This window comes from Seriola dumerili, unplaced genomic scaffold (assembly GCF_002260705.1).
Source record: "Seriola dumerili isolate Sdu_G_001 unplaced genomic scaffold, Sdu_1.0 BDQW01000388.1, whole genome shotgun sequence".
In the NCBI taxonomy this organism is placed as follows: domain Eukaryota; kingdom Metazoa; phylum Chordata; class Actinopteri; order Carangiformes; family Carangidae; genus Seriola; species Seriola dumerili.
Window position 1 is genome coordinate 477,006 of NW_019174643.1, and position 16,296 is coordinate 493,301.

A 16,296-nucleotide genomic window follows, 5' to 3' on the forward strand; every position below is an offset into this window, starting at 1 on the left:
AGACAAAGTTAGCAGCTAGCTTGAAGCATTGAGCAGCTAAAGAGGCAGATATTTCTCTCAGGAACTAGTTCCACTGCAGCTGAAAGAAGTGGCTAAAGAAAATCACTTATTGCAGGTTTAAAGTTTAAAATACAACATTGTGCATTCAGCTTTAGATTCATCGTTGACAGAAACTGGCTTCAAAATATCTTGTGATGTATAGTTTCACGCTTTAAAGGTGCAACAGGTAGAAAAGCTCCTGGAAAAGCTCGTGACTGCACACTGCATTTTCTTTGTCAAATTATTTACTTGCTTCCTGTGCTGTTTGTTGTGAAGAGCGGCAATGCACCCAATAACAATCGCACTCTTTGATGTGCACAAAACAAATTGGCCAAAAAAAAAATAAAATGCTTAATGTTCTTTTTGATAAAAGTCGTGATCCTGGTCTCCTCTGAAGAGGAACTTCACAGATGCACAAAGATTATAAAAATGTGAGATGTACTTCAGCTGAGGCAGGATTTCACTGGATGTCGTCCCAAAGAGGGGACAACCCCCGCCTGGCTCATATTTAGGACGCTGCTTGAAAACCCAAAAGTTCATCCACAAACGTTCGCTCAAGATCAAAACAAAACTATTAAAATAAAGAGGGAGATGAGGGAGTTATTAGACATGCAACATTTAGGGGACAGAAATTATAAAACTGAGGGAATCGGATAAGAAATTTGAGGATGTATGTTAATAATTTGAGGGAGTGTATTATAGACCTGCACTTTACTGCATGCTTATTCCAGCTGCATGAAGGCAACAGAAGAAAGCAGCTGTTCTCGCGGTAACAGTCATATTTCCTAGTTTGCAGCTTTGACCTATTCCCTCTTGAGAGAGTTACCGCAGCTTGAGCCCTCTGGGTGCCGCATGAACATCATACTTAATTGTAGTTTCCTGTGGTTTACTGTAATCTGTAGTAGACATAAAGAAGCCAATTGCTATGAGCCACACGAGTAAAAACTGGAAACAACATGAGAGCATCGCTGCTGCGGCTCGTATCGGCTTCCTGAAGCCGTTTAACGACACCTTCACCTTCGACGGGTCAGCTCCGAACGCTTAAATCCCCTCTTGTTAAATTTACCTTGGCAAAGCAGTTTTATTTTTCCTGTAACTACCATGAATACATAGTTTAGATATTTCTGGATGTTTGCTCTCACTGACTGAACCTGTACGCCAGTGGGACAAGATTTATAATCATGCATTAACCGATTTGTGCCACTTGGGGGCAGCAGAAACAGCCACACAAACCAACTACACCCTAATCAATGTGGCTAATTTGTTAGCAAAGAGCTACATATTTAAACATCCCTTCATCTGACCACAACCTTACTATGAACTCTTTTTGATTTCTGAAATTATCAGAGAGTGATGTGACTTCCCAGGCTGTTAAATAACACACTCTAGCAACTTTAGAAACTATTTTTCTTGAGGCTCCTTGTCCAAACTTCACCTGTTATATTTCAGTGCCATTTCTGGATCGACGGTGATCTCCCAGAGTTTGGAGACATACATGAGCATCGTCCGTTTTTATGAGGCATCAGATCGAGGGAAAGTTATGACCTCTACAACATGACAGCCAGTTTAAAAGCATCTAGTCAGCATTTGTAAGACAGCCACATCCATGACAAAGATCTCCACCCTGCATTTATACTGCATTAGTAATGTATACACTGGTAGCCATGGGAGAAGTCCTCCACCCTGCGTCTTAAATGTTCTTTCAGCTGGAAAAAACAGCCCTGCAACCGAGCTTCTACTACAGCAGCGTCTGCCAACACCCACATTCATCTCAACTCCTTCTATATCTCCTGGAAGAAGAAAAGCAACAGTAGAGTCCAGCAGTTTCTCTCCACCGCCATTATTGTGGCTTCTCTGATGAAGACAAATGACTGACGAAGACCACATCACAGCGGCGCTCTCGTTAGCCATTGAAGCAGCTGGGCCTCCGCGCTGATTACATCTACGTGATCTACGTGATGTGTGCACAAGTGCTCTCACCACATCAAGGATGAGCATGTTGACGTCAAAGTTGGGCTTCTTCTTCACACTGCGGATGACGCAGCTCTGGACCATGGTGCCGCCGCACTCCACCTGCAGGCTGGGGGAGGTAACGCTGGCCATCTGGAAACTCTTCAGGTTACGAACGCCCCACGCTAAGATCTGACAGAGGCGACAGGGAAGATAAGGAAGTATTTAACTACATGTTTCATCTATGCAGTGACTTAAAATAAAAAAATAAAAAATAAAAAATGCACATTGATTTAGAGCGTCAACGCCCAAAGACTTAAACTCGCACAGTGTCAGAGTTGAGTCATGAAAAGAAGGAACTACCTCATGCGATGTGTTGACGACCACATCAGACATCAAAAGTCACAAACAGCTTCACTGGAAGGCGGAGTGAAAGCCCGGCCATCATTAGAGAGAGGGAAGGTGTGATATCGTTTAAAAATGGGCGTAATGGCACTTGGTCATTTCCATTTGAAAAGTTCCATAAATAGCTTGAAAAGGAGGCTGAGAGAGAGGAAGTTTAAACCTCTGGCTCCTCTCTCACCTCGCCACAGCCAATCACGGTGTGAAGTGGGTGTGAGCGGTGGATTGTCGGTTTCGGAAAGTTACAGAAATGGTCAGACACGGCGCCTCCAAAACCTAACGTCGTAAAGGTGAGAGGGGAGGGGGTTTCTGAAGCTTTCTGACCATCCAACAAGAGGTTGACGCTTCAAACCTTTCACAGCCGTCGTTCAAGTCTACAGGAGCTCAGTGTTTCATACTCAAAAAAAATATATATTTTCACTTGAACATGAAAAGCTTCCAGGAAAGTTAGTGCTGACGAGAAGAAGTTCAGCAGAAAAAATACGACCACAGTAATAATAAATCACAATAGATCTTAGACGAACCTCAATGGCGGTTCTCTGCAGAACAGGTTTGATTCCCTGAGGAACCATGAAGACGTTGGGTTCCCTCTGAGGAGGCGGGTACGGAAGGTCCGACTCGTCCGGCTGCCAATAGGAACGCAGGACAGTGACAGAGTCAGCAGGGGTTAATCGAAAATAAACTAATAAAACTAAATAAAAAACAGTAACATAAATAAATGTTTAATTTGTAGATGTTGAGTATTAAAATGTCAATGAGTGTTAAAACCATAAAAAATAACATTCAAGTCGAGACAAATGCAGTTTCTGTTAAAGCCACCGATATAAAATCCTGCAGAAGGCTGGAGAGGACGTGTGTGTAATTTTATTTTATTATTTTACAGCCTGTTTTCTTCTGATAAACAAACAGCAAACAAAATCTAATCATATTTACTTTGTTATATTTTCAAATCTTATTCTTCAAAGACAAATTTCCATTTTGTGCGAATCTAATGAACAATAAAGTTTTATTTTTCTATCTATTTTGTGTTGAGAAATTGTCAAAAAAAGTTTCTACACTTGTCCTCTCTGGGCTTCCATACACATCAACAAAATATGTACCAGATAAAAATGTTGTTAGTGAGATTATGGAAACACAAAACATCGGCAAGCTTAGACGAAAACCAGATGAATAGTTGAAGCTTATATGAAGGACGCTGTCTCACATGCATGTATGTTGAAGCGTGCGTTGTACAGTGAACAGACACACAGAAATGAATGAATGTGGATGGATGTGGGGGGGGGGGGGTTTGGCGTGTATGTGTGGCACATTGTACCCATTGCTGCAGGTTTTCAGAGAGGAATCCTGAAAACATCAACTGTCGAAGCAACGACAGAGAAAAAGAGATGAAGAAGAAAAAAGATTAGAGAAATAACAGGAGAAAATCTCAGCACAAAGATAAATGATCAAGAGATACTGTGATTAATTGGTTTCTACATGTCGTATTCTGCACAAATATTAAATTACTGAATAATACATGATAGTAATGATTCATTCGGAGGAAAGGATTCTTCCATTGTCTCCGCAAAACCATCAAATTACACATATTCCCACAGGTTTTATCGCTTGTGAGGGGAAGACATGGAAGAGTAAAAGCATCGTTTTGATTTCTAATAATCACATCAAATGGAAAAATAATATCAAAGATATTTTTTTAATTGATAAAAAAAATGGGTAAAATTGCTTCCAGGAGACCTCCAGTGTTCCAGTTATCAGATTAATACATGTAGGCCTGGTTTTACGCTGACGACAGCAGTGTAGATGTTGTGACTTGTGGTCGTTGTGGTTTTACCTCGTCCAGAACGTGGGTGGTGGCCATGATGTCTCCCTGTGGGCGAGAAAAAGGAACTGATTTTAACGGCTGAAAATGTAAAAGAGAAAAATAAACAGTAAAGAGGAAAATAAATGAGGAAAAAGTGGAAAAAAGGATAAAATGAAAAAGACAAACTGACCTCTTGACCTGGAATATGGTGGATTCCTGGCTGTGGACACAAAATGGAGAGATGAGTTATTGTTAGAAGACGTTATAAGAATAGATTAGGAAACTGACGCTAAGGTTGACCTCTGACCTTTTCCCTGCGTATGAGCTCGAAGGCGGCCAGCAGCTCGCCGGCGTTCTTGTCCCCTCTGCGGATCGGGAACCAGGCCAGACGGGGGGAGGGGGTGAAGGTGGGCTGGCACACGCAGCGGCCCATGAATTCATCTGCTCCCTGGGCGTTTTTAAAAATAGACACTTATACGATCTTTATACACGGAAAAACATCCATTTTGTTTTTCACACGAAATTGACAAACTATCGCAAAAAAGCCAGGATGAAATATAAAATATATATTTTTTAAAAAAAAAGTGAATCTTCATGGACTCACGTATGTGTCCTGATCGTAAAGCTCCACCACGACGTTGGGAGGGTTGGCCATCGCGGCCTCGGCGTCGCCAAAAATCTCCAACTCATAGAAGATGAGCGTCTGGTCCCAGCAGGGGTTCAGACTGTTGCGCACCGTCACCGTCCGCTGGGACTGATGGAGGAACGACACGATGGCGTAGGGGTCTGGAGGGAGGGAGGGAGAGAGAAACCGCCAAGTGTTAACTGCGACCACTGATTTCTGAAGTTTGACCTCAATAATGTTTGTGGTCGGACAAAGATTTACTCATTTGGCACTTTTATCCAAAGTAACTTACAGATGAGGGACAACACTAAAGCTTCAGTGCAGTAGGAGACCTTGAAGTAGGTACTAAGTATTAAATCTATTCAATAAGGCGAAGGGGCGTGGCCAAAGTTAGACCGTTAGGATGAGGAGTTAGGGGAGGAGACTGCCTCGTGTGCGTGGATGGCACGGAGGAGCGCGGCATAATCGAGTCTCTGTAGGCGAGCATTAACGGCTTGAACGTGATTCAGGTGGCGGCCGTGTGCAGCCGGTGGAGGTCAGCGCGCATCAGAGTGACATGTGACCTTTTCAGGCTGATCAAAGACCAGACGCACCACTGCATTCTGGGCCGTGCAGCCGTTAGCACGCCGACTGAGGAAATGCCAGCTGTAATGGCAACACAAAACTCAGTCCACTGGAACACAAGGCAGTATGTAACGTCTGCCCAGTGTGTGTGTGTGTGTGTGTTGTGTGTGTGTGTGTGTGTGTGTGTGTGCGCTCTTGTACTCTGGGTCATAAGCCTCAATGATGAGGTTAATGTTGGAGCCAGGGTGTGTTGTATAGCAGTCACATACAGCAAAATGTATGTGTGTGTGTGTGAGTGTGTGTGTGTGTGTGTGTGTGTGTGTGTGTGTGTGTGTGTGTCCAAACTATCCCGACGTCCCACACGGTGACATCAGCAGCTTGGGAATGCCGAGCTCGAGACGCAGGGCTGGGAACGCCGCTCGGAGAAGTTTGTTATTCCAGGTCACAATCACTCTCCTCCATGTTAACACACACACACACACACACACACACACACACACAACATGGACACATGTATGTACAGTTACATACACACACACACACAGACTGAGTAGTTTGTTATTCCAGGCCCAGTAAAGAGTCTCTGCGGAGCCGTTAGCATCAGGGTAAACAGAAGCTAAGTTGCATTTTCCCACCAGCCCTCAATTAACCCCGGAAGTGACACACACACACACACACACACACACACACACACACACACACACACACACACACACACACACACACACACACATACATAACCCCCCTGGGCTGTTTGTATTGCTGTTTATATGAGCTAATGGGCTGCTGGGAATGGACATAATTGAATAGGTCACCACTGGTGTGTGTGTGTGTGTGTGTGTGTGTGTGTGTGTGTGTGTGTGTGTGTGTGTGTGTGTGTGTGTAGAGGGAAGCAGCAGTAGTCGGGACCCCAGTGGGAGCCACAGAGGTACATAAACACAATGAAGAGAGAGAGAGAAGGAGGGCAAAGACAGAGAGACGGGGGGGGAGGAGACGGGTGAGGGATAGAGGAGAGAAAGAAAGGGGGAGAAGAATGAAGAGAGGGTAGGAGGAAAAAAAGACCAGAAATAAAAGAAAGAAAGAAAGAAAGAAAGAAAGAAAGAAAGAAAGAAAGAAAAGTGAAAGAAAGAAAGAGATCAGAAGAAAGACTTCAGTCTTTGATAGTCGACTCGCTCTTTAATCATGGCCGCCCAAACTCCATGTAACACCAGATTAACACACAACTGAAGCCCATCCATCAACTCTACTCATCCATTAGACTGTGTGTGTGTGTGTGTGTGTGTGTGTGTGTGTGTGTGTGTGTGTGTGTGTGTGTGCGTGCGTGTGCTAACGAGGGTGAGTCAAGGAGAGTGATAGTGATTTATCATTTCAGTCTGTGGCCAGGATGCCGTCTCTCCCTCGCTCTCTCTAACCAACCTCCCTCCCTCCACCTCCATCATCTATCATCTCTCTCTTCCTCTGTCTATTCATCCCTCTGTTTTTTTAAAGCCTCGTCTCTGTTTTTACATCTGAGTCTGCGGTGGGTTTCTGATTAACACACACACACAGTAGCCTGAGTTTCCATGACCTCTTCAAATAAAAGAACATTTTCTCTTTTCTTTTTTTTTTTGCTCTCTCTCTCTCTTTCTGTGTCATTCTTTGTTTCTGTAACTTTTTTCTTCTCTCTCTCGCTGCCTCACCACTAACACTAACATCAAACTCTTAAGTTATAATCTAAGTTTTGAAACATTAGTGGAGCTTTAATGTGCTGAATATTAAAGCTCCACGCTTTCTTTTATTTTCCATAAGCTCCGTCTTCCTCCCCCCGTGTTTAAAAAAAGACGCCGTTTTGTATCTGTGGAGTTTGATCTTCCAGAATAAAAGCTCGATTTTATCCTTATATTTTCATCTTCGAAGTTGATATGGTGAAATTGAATTTAAAGGTGCAGCTGCAAGTGCAGAGCAACGTTAGCATTTATTTGGAGTTCAGTTATATGTTATATGTGGCTGCTAAGCTAGCCGCTAACTTTGTCCGTCTGTCGTTTGGTGCTTTGATGGTTTACTGGAGCTTTTATGCTGAAAATATCTGCTGCGTCTGTAGATGACACTGAAAAACAAAACAATGAGCTGGGTAATGTTTAATAATCTGTGGATTCATCACTACAAATAATGCCTTACACATCACAGGTAGCATTTAATCTATTGTTAATATAAAAATATTGAGTGTTGCAGCTTTAAAGACGCGTCCTGAGATGTTTAGTTCTTGTCTTTATGTCATATTTATTCTTTAAATTGGTTTCATTGTACACAGAGTATACCGTGCTTCTTTATTCCTGCTTTTTCTTTTTCTTTTTTAAACCTTGCACTCTTGATTATTACAGCGCTCTTCAATGCCACAGTTTCTCTAAAGCTTGATGTATTGCAATGATGATGATGATGCAGTTCATCTAAACAGGCGCCATCAAGTTTAAAGTACAAATATGAACATGCAAAGACCTGAAAGCTCTTGGTGATCATCACATTCAATGCAAAGTTGGTTTTTTTGTCTAATTTGCACCATCAGGAACTTTCTCTGAAAATAAAACTCAGCTGGTAAAAAAATAGATACGTAAAAAAATAAAAACTAATCAGGAAAAAAAAAGATGTTTCATGTTCCCGAGGCTCCCTCCCCTCTGTCTCTTTCACTTTCATTTTTACAAGTACCACGTTCCAGCCACCGGATGGCGCAATTCATCAGCATCAACACTGATGTATGAGGGAAAACATGTGCATTACCTGAGAAACTGTCTTTGTCCATGGCCACCAGGTCTCTGGCTTGGTACAGGTAGCAGCGCAGGTGATAACGGGTGCCACCTACACACACACACACACACACACACACACACACACACACACACACACACACACACACACACACACACACACACACACACACACACACACACACACACACACAAGTTGAGGGGTGATGAAGGTGGAGGAAGAAACAGGAGAGAGTAAAAGTAAAAGAGTGTGTGTTGTCTCACGGTCAAAGAAACAGGAAATGGTCGGTCTGTTGACTCCGAATGTGGTTGTGACGGACTTGTCGTCGTTCTTGTCCTCTATGCTGCTCTGTGGGAGGAAGAGGAGGAAGAGGAGGAAGACGAAGGAAAGGAGAAGGAGAAAGGAGGATTAATATCACATCCAGAAAGAACAGGGAGAGGAAACTCTAACCTGAGGCTGCGAGGAAAACACTTTCTGCAGAGGCCTTCAAAATAAAAGACTGCTTTAATCTACACCCCTGTAGATGTAGATGACCCCCTTGTGTCTATTTTAGACACACACACACACACACACACACACACACACACACACACACACACACACACACATTAACCGACTCCTCCTCACCAGAGAACACTCCAGAGCAAAGATGGCGGCCGGCCCCGTCTTCTCCAGAGGCTCCATGCGGTACCTCCACCTGCGCCTCCTGAAGCTGTCCGTCTTCCTGGGCTTCAGGTGGAACTTCCAGCCGAACAGCGAGGCGTACTCCCAGCCTTCCCGCTCCGTCTCGTCCGGACGCTGCTGTGAAAACACACACACACACACACACACACACACACACACACACGTTTATCCATTTCTGTATTTGTACCAAGTTGATGAGACCATCAGTTTCACACAGACGTTCACTTTATCATATTATTTATCACTTTAAACAAAGATGTCATGTCGGACATTTGGATGTAATCAAGTTTTAATGGATCTGTTTGAAAGAAAAAAGATGTTCATCTTCATCTCTCGCTCATTTGCACAACTGGACCTCCATCTAGTGGTCGATAAAGGTAACTTCAGGTCGACATGGTGGAGACTGAGGATCTTCTTTTTGATTTTTTTGAAATTGATTCAAAGAATTAAGGAATATTATTTTGGTCCATCTCCACTTTCCTTCTTTAACTCTTTTGTTGAACCTTGTGTTGGAGTTCAGTTGCATTTTATCAAACCTTTTCCTATTTTTATATTTGAGCGTCTCTTTTAAAATAAAACGATCCATCGATTTAGGTTTTATTATATAACAAAATCTAAAGCTGCGTCTCTGTCTCTGTTTACCTTTCTGAGAGCGTCCATCTTCTGTTGGTCTCGCCGCCTCATCCGTATCCACCGCCTACGTCGGTTGGTGTGGTACATCTTCTCTGCCGGCACCCACGACTTGGGGCGGCGGTCTGGAGGGATGGTGATACCGTACTCCCAGCCTGGAAACACACACACACACACACACACACACACACACACACACACACACACAGAGTGGTATTAATTAGTGTTTAGTCGAGCTCTTGTTGTTCACGGGGGTTGTTTTGTGTGTGTGTGTGTGTGTGTGTGTGTGTGTGTGTGTGTGTGTGTGTTTTCTAACCTTGATCGTCCACGGCCCTGTTGAGATCTTCACTCCACTCCACCTCCTCCCACACCCAGCCCGGAGGACACTCCACCTCGTCCTTCGGCACCGCCTTCTCCCCATTCTGACAAACACACCGATTTTAGATTTACACAGATGAACGAAGCTACGATGAAACACACACACACACACACACACACACACACACGTACACACACACGTACACACACACACACACCGTACCACATCTGTGTATCCCTCCGGCATGCCGATCCACTGTCCGCCTGGTAACCTCATCTGGTTTTCAAACACTTCCTCAGTGAAGGTCATGTGACCGGCGTCCACATCGAACAACAGTCTGAGGGTTTAGCAAAAATAAGGGGAACAAACCAGATCATCAACATCATCAGAAACTGAACTCAGTGGAACGATTCAGTGATTATTCAGTGATGTGTAGTGCAACAATTATAAAGTATATTATAATATACATCAAACTCAGACACACACAGAGAGACTCACGTCTTCTCGGGGCTGATGTACCAGTCTCCAGCCCAGCTCCAGCCGGGCGACGGTTTGAAACTCTCTTTGGGGAGTTTAACTCGTCCGGTGACGTCACTGAACTTGGGGTAGGTCAGACCTGTAGTTCCCCAGCTGCCCACCAGGGCGAGCCGGGTCTGGTTCTCATACTATATATGAAGAGAGAGAGAGAGAGAGAGAGAGGAACACATTTTGTGCTTATAGCATCTTTTAAATTATAATTATTATTATTAAGTTTTTGTCTGTGGAACAAATAAAGCAGCTGCAGTTAAAGCGGTGCAGTCTACATCTATATCATACACCCCGCAGCAGCAGGTATCTTACCGTCTCAGCGAAAACTGACAGTTTTCCTTCAGCGTATTGGTTGAAATGTTTGACGTCTGCAGCCAATCCGAACCAGACTTTGACCCTCAGCTGACCAGGAAGTTTGGCTTCTCCACCTGTGCCTTGTGGGTGCTGTACAACACACACACGAGTCAGTTAAACTTTACATCAGGTATGTGTGGTGTGTATTAGTGTGTGTGTGTGTGTGTGTGTGTGTGTACCTTGAGGAAGACAGTCTGCAGCTGTCCACAGTGTTTCCCACAATGCTCCTGGGAGAAGATGACAGTGTGTGCGGGGATGCGGTGGTACGCCACCCTGCGGTCGCCCTGCAGCATCCATATCACTATGTCTGGGAGACTGTTCTGAGGCTGGGCGAGAGACATAGACAGGCACACAGAGAAAAAGAGAGAGAGAGAAAGAGAGCATCATTATATAAATTATAGGACATTATAAATGATTTTGAGAAACGCAGAAACGGTTTGTTATTTCGTCTTTAACAGTTGGCCGGGAGACACAGTAACACGCTCACCTCCTCGGCCATGGTCCTCAGCCTGTTGGCCCAGTCCTCAGCCTGCTCCAGCACCGTGGACAGCTCGGTGGCCGGCCCGTGTTTGAGAGCGAGAGCCGCCGCAACGATCTGCTGCAGGTGCAGAGTGCGGATGTGCCGCAACGAGTGGTCGAGAGGCGTCGCACACTGCCACTGGTCGAGAGAGGGCAGCTCCTCACTAGAGAGAGAGAGAGAGAGAGAAGGAAGTAACTGAAGTGCAGCATCTGTCATTATATTATTGTTTGTGAAAGGAGCATTTTACTGCTGTAATTTGTCAAAATCTAGAGAGTAAAAGTAGAATATTTACTTCTGAAAACACTTAAAAAAAGTACAAGTACCTCAAAATTGTACCCGAGTACTGCACTGTGGTAAATGTACTTAGTTACTTTACACCGCCGGATAAAAACACGGTGTTTTACCTGCAGTCTGTGATGACCTGATCCAACAGCTCCACCACTCGGAGCTCCACCTCCTCCAGCTCGCTGCCTGCGTTCACATCCAGCTGCACCCGCTGCAGGTTCGCCTCCTGGACACACACACACACACACACACACACACACACACACACACACACACACACGTTCAGATAGTGAATGCTTAATTTCAAGGTCTGAAACTCGTAGATCCTCATGAAAATACACGAGGACACACACATAAATAAATACTCACCAGTCTGTCTATGATCGCCAGCAGCATGTTGAGAGCCTCGATCCTCGGTTTGACGTCCTCCCACTCTGAAGACAGAACCACCACCGGCTTCACGTTTCCCCACGGCAGGTAGTAGTAGTGGCAACCTGGAAAACACACACATGAAAATACACACCAATAATCACACCAGTTTACCGGTAAACAAGCTAAACAAATACTTAAATTTACTGCAGACATGACGTCGTTTTGGCGCTTTACTTCAAGTTTAAATGTAGATTTCATCAGATCTTTCCACCCATGACTTGAGCCCCTTCACATACCATCAAACACAGCCCTGCTGAACTGGGTGGTGGAGGCCAGTGGGAGGCAGGTGTAGTCGAACTTGTTGCCGTAGTTGCCGATGCTGACCTCGAACTGGATGGCGTCGTCGACGTCCTGGAGGAGCGTGGCCGAGTAAAACGCCACGAAGAGCGAGAACTTCCTCTTCCGGAGAAACTTCTGCAAGACAGAGGGAAAGATTGAGATGGATGGATGGATGGATGGATGGATGGATGGATCTACATGTTTGTTACTTCCTCTCGCCCTCTCACCTCCACCACCAGCAGGTCATCCGATGGGATGTCTTCAGTTTTCTGCTCCGGCTTTTCCGCCAGCTTTGTGGTCAGTTCCAGTAAAACTCGACCTCGGTACGCGACACCCTCCCCCTGAGAGTCGGAGGAAGAAGACAGGAAGGCATTATTTCATTTTTTTTGTTTTTTTTAAAAGGTGATGACTAATTGTTATTTAAAAATGGAAAAACAAAGGTCAAGTTACTTTTCCGAGGTTTAGAGCCTCGTGGGGGTCATTGAAGGCGGTGAACTCTCTGGGGCTGCCGTACAGGTTGACGAAACACGGACCGAATGTCGGCAGGAAACCAAGACTGTCGTCCACTGCGAGGACACAACATGGACAGTAATTTATTATTATTATAATTATTAACATGGTAGAATGTGGAAGTATAAAAATGAAGAAAAAGCTTGATTGATTAGGATGAAATGATTCAACTGACGAAACAAGATCAGATACAGAATCAGACACAGAGTCTAAATTTAGCCACGGTTGAAACAGATATGAGTTGAAAGGAGAAGAAAATATTAATCACACAAATGAAGAGAGACAGTTGAATTGACAGATGAACTAAAGAGGTGTAGAGAGGATGGTGGACGTACTGCCGGAGTGGACGGTCCGTGGAGTCAAGTCGTCTGAATGCGTAGAGAGGAAGGATGGTTCAGAATCACAGACAGAAAAGAAAAAAGGTGTCTTTGAACGCCACACAAACCCCCAAGCCAAACTAAAAACACGACACATAACCCCCGAAAAATTCAAAAGTTAATGACCTTGACACAAGTTACTCCACTGTGAAAGTGAAGTGAGTGACACTACGTTTAGTAAGGTGCAACGTCTTTCTTACCATGTTAAAGAATGAGACCATTGCCGCCTCTACAGTTGGTTTTAGGGGAAATATCCGCAGGATTTCTTTACGGCACAAAACAGGAAGAGGGCTCTGAATCATCTGAAATATTCATGTTCTGCCTCTGAATCCAGATGTGTTGCTGTGGTAACAACAACAACTAGCGGCGGGACTCACAATGTTCACAATGTTTGGTCCGGACTGAAATACCTCAACAACTATTGGATGGATTGTAATTAAATTCCTCCTACTCTCTGGCGACCATCAGTAGGTCAAACTTTTTCAACTATCTGGTGAAATATCTCAAAATCGTCAACATTTTTCCCCCACGATCGAATGGTAGTTTGAATTTGATGAAAAGCAATGGTCTCATTGATACCAATTATTCTGACAGCGATAAACTGAAGTGCAACAGGCGACACCTTTGCATCACTTTCCAGGTTGTAATAAATGAACACAACCACACAACCCGCCATTTTCTCCTTCTTTGTATTGGACATTTCGTTTCAATCACTGCTTTTTCCAAATTAATAGTAATAATCTGACCTAAAAGACCTATTCTGACTTGGTGTATGATAAAACACCTTAAGTTATCAACACTGTAGAACTGGTGTCTTGATGTTTTCCAAACAAAGACAAAAAGGGAGAAATGGCACCCATCACAGTGACCAAAACTCATGCATGATGCCCCCCCCCCCCAGCACTAGGACAAGGCTTGTACAAGACGACCACGAGTTACTCCGGGGACCGAAAACTCAAGCAATGCCAGCGTTCAGCGCACAAACATACCAGGTTAGTCTTCATGCATGTCACTGAAAAACCGGACATGCTCTGTCACATTCGCAAAGCGCAGATCCATCTGGTGGTTCAAGACGATCTCAGTGACTCTCTGCAAATCATCGCTGATATTTAAACAATAAAACCAAATAAAAGAAAACAGATTAAACATTTGTCGAAGCTAACAACGAGCAAACAAGTCGTTTGTTTTATGACAGGCGACCAAGAAAGAAACCTCAACCCAGAAGGTTTTGTGGGCTTTTTAAATAAAGATACAGGCATGTGATGTTACACACTGACCGGCAAGAGTGAAAAGAAAAGAGCCACACAAACAGTGATGGATGAAAAAGCAAAAATATAACTTAAGGTTTCAGACAAATGTACTTCGGTTGAGCTCCACATCAGGTGATAAAGTGGAACTTGATTTGGGATTGTTTTTGTCGACATGACTAAACTAAACTACATCCTAAAAAAAGACTCACTCCAAACCAAAGCAGACAGGTGAAAGATAACCCACTCCAGATCCAGCCAGTTCTAGTCCGAACCTTACTGCCTGGGTCCGGTCCCGTTGACTTACCGTCTATCTCTCCTCCGGGGGCGGAGACCTTAGACATACAGAGGTGGGTGGTGCCGATGACATCGTTGTGACTGGCTCTGTCCCTGGAGTGAGAGAAAGTCAGAGAAGAAAGAAAAAACAAAAACAAAAGCTGTAACACACGACTTGAATACAAATGTAAATTTGCAAATTTGCATTTGTACTAACTACTTTTTAGAGTCGTGACTTCCTGAAGATCTCGATATATATTGTGAATATACCTTCATAAATCTGCTTAGAAATCATAAAAATAAGCTGAGAATAATCAAGTTTTCTTCAATAATGGAACTGCTAATAGCTAATTCTGCATATTTTTAATGGTGCTAATTAGCCAAAATGTCAAGTTGGAGCCCAAAGTTTAACACGGTTATATTGATCTTGTCTTGCTCCAAACTAAAGACACACTCCAAGTTTTCATGCATTATTCTCTATATTCTGACGAGTCTTATAAAACAACATGTATCGGCCGGGATTCACCAGTCCAGAATTCTGATCCTCATCTTCTCGCACATGGAGGGAAACTGGAGAAGAAAACAGAAAACATACGCTGTATGACGACAATGATGAGCAAGTTGCGTTATAACGTGTGCGTGTGCACTGTTTGGTTGCCTTGTCTCACCCTAATAGGCATGGCCAGACTCTGGTTCCACTGGGGATTGGCGTTCTTCTCCAGAATCTTAGTGCAGATCTGAAAATGAGAGAAAATGCATCTTAATATGTTTTTTTCTTTTTTATATTTGTTGTTGTGTTTGTAATAAAATAATGTTTGGATCAAACGACTTCGATGGAGGTTGTATCGCGTCATACGCACTGTTTTGCCAGCGAAGTGGATTTCCACCAGAGGATCCACCAAGTTCTTCCTGTTGCTGTCAAACCCAAGAATCTGCTTCATCCCATCCATGAAGGCGTCGTCCACTGCGAACGCAAAAGCAATTAAAAAATCTCTACTTTTAAAGGTAAAAAGCACGAATCATAAAACACAGAAAGAGTCTTTACTCTGCGGCAGGTCTTCGGCTCTGAAGATCCTCAGGGTGAAAGTGGCTCCTCTCAGAGACAGACCAGCCGGCCTCAGCAGGTTCCCCTCGATATCCTCTTTGTCCTCCACACACTCGCGCCTATCAGCCTGGGAGACACGCACACACACATACCTGCATATATTAATAAACACCTGCATTCGTTAACAGCGAGACAATTTGCATCAAAAGTCAGACTACTTCCTCTGAACACACGGACATGATGCACACAAAAAACTGGGATCAAGTTGTAGCTGTTTGCCTTATTGACGGGGGGTGAATTCGTCATTATTTTGTCTGAGGGGGCCCAAAGTGTCAGGTGACCTCAGGTGTACTTAGCCTCACCTGTGGTACTTCAGGTTTCAGTGCTAACCGGCTAACATTGCTACGGTGGAACCACATCATGTTAATATGCTAATATTTAGCATATCTTATAGCAAGGCAACATAACATTTCTAATATGTGAAACACTACCATGTTAATGCAAGCGTTTAGCATATTAGCACATCAAAATGATCAGCTATCCGGAATCATCCATCAATATCATATATCATCATAATATTCACTCGCTGATCTTCTCTCATCCAATCAAGACTCACCGGTGGCTCGTCTCCAGCTGCCAAGACGAACAGGCTGACCTTCAGGTAACCTTTGACCCCGGCGGAGAGGT

At 43.9% G+C, this 16,296-nt stretch overlaps 1 protein-coding gene across 10 annotated transcripts in view; it reads right to left on the minus strand.

The window, feature by feature from the left end:
- The window catches only part of dysf (dysferlin), a 68,479-nt gene that overhangs the window by 37,697 nt on the left and 14,486 nt on the right, over positions 1–16,296 (minus strand). For 3 of the 10 annotated variants that reach the window (XM_022761122.1, XM_022761116.1, XM_022761119.1), the window contains exons 11-39: positions 16,226–16,296; positions 15,610–15,736; positions 15,425–15,528; positions 15,233–15,301; positions 15,091–15,134; positions 14,596–14,678; positions 13,000–13,032; positions 12,605–12,720; positions 12,382–12,495; positions 12,112–12,289; positions 11,813–11,937; positions 11,563–11,669; positions 11,126–11,321; positions 10,818–10,964; positions 10,597–10,728; positions 10,255–10,421; positions 9,979–10,093; positions 9,754–9,859; positions 9,450–9,592; positions 8,751–8,924; positions 8,387–8,471; positions 8,136–8,213; positions 4,797–4,978; positions 4,500–4,640; positions 4,383–4,412; positions 4,223–4,258; positions 3,707–3,748; positions 2,916–3,017; positions 2,020–2,181 (exon numbers count right to left, since the gene is read on the minus strand). The exon at positions 16,226–16,296 is cut by the window's right edge and continues 45 nt beyond it. In XM_022761122.1, coding sequence (XP_022616843.1) covers positions 2,020–2,181; positions 2,916–3,017; positions 3,707–3,748; positions 4,223–4,258; positions 4,383–4,412; positions 4,500–4,640; positions 4,797–4,978; positions 8,136–8,213; positions 8,387–8,471; positions 8,751–8,924; positions 9,450–9,592; positions 9,754–9,859; positions 9,979–10,093; positions 10,255–10,421; positions 10,597–10,728; positions 10,818–10,964; positions 11,126–11,321; positions 11,563–11,669; positions 11,813–11,937; positions 12,112–12,289; positions 12,382–12,495; positions 12,605–12,720; positions 13,000–13,032; positions 14,596–14,678; positions 15,091–15,134; positions 15,233–15,301; positions 15,425–15,528; positions 15,610–15,736; positions 16,226–16,296 — 3,209 coding nt within the window. The remainder of the gene's footprint in view (positions 1–2,019; positions 2,182–2,915; positions 3,018–3,706; positions 3,749–4,222; positions 4,259–4,382; positions 4,413–4,499; positions 4,641–4,796; positions 4,979–8,135; positions 8,214–8,386; positions 8,472–8,750; positions 8,925–9,449; positions 9,593–9,753; positions 9,860–9,978; positions 10,094–10,254; positions 10,422–10,596; positions 10,729–10,817; positions 10,965–11,125; positions 11,322–11,562; positions 11,670–11,812; positions 11,938–12,111; positions 12,290–12,381; positions 12,496–12,604; positions 12,721–12,999; positions 13,033–14,595; positions 14,679–15,090; positions 15,135–15,232; positions 15,302–15,424; positions 15,529–15,609; positions 15,737–16,225) is intronic. The other 7 variants (XM_022761120.1, XM_022761124.1, XM_022761123.1 and 4 more) reach the window with 4 other exon arrangements.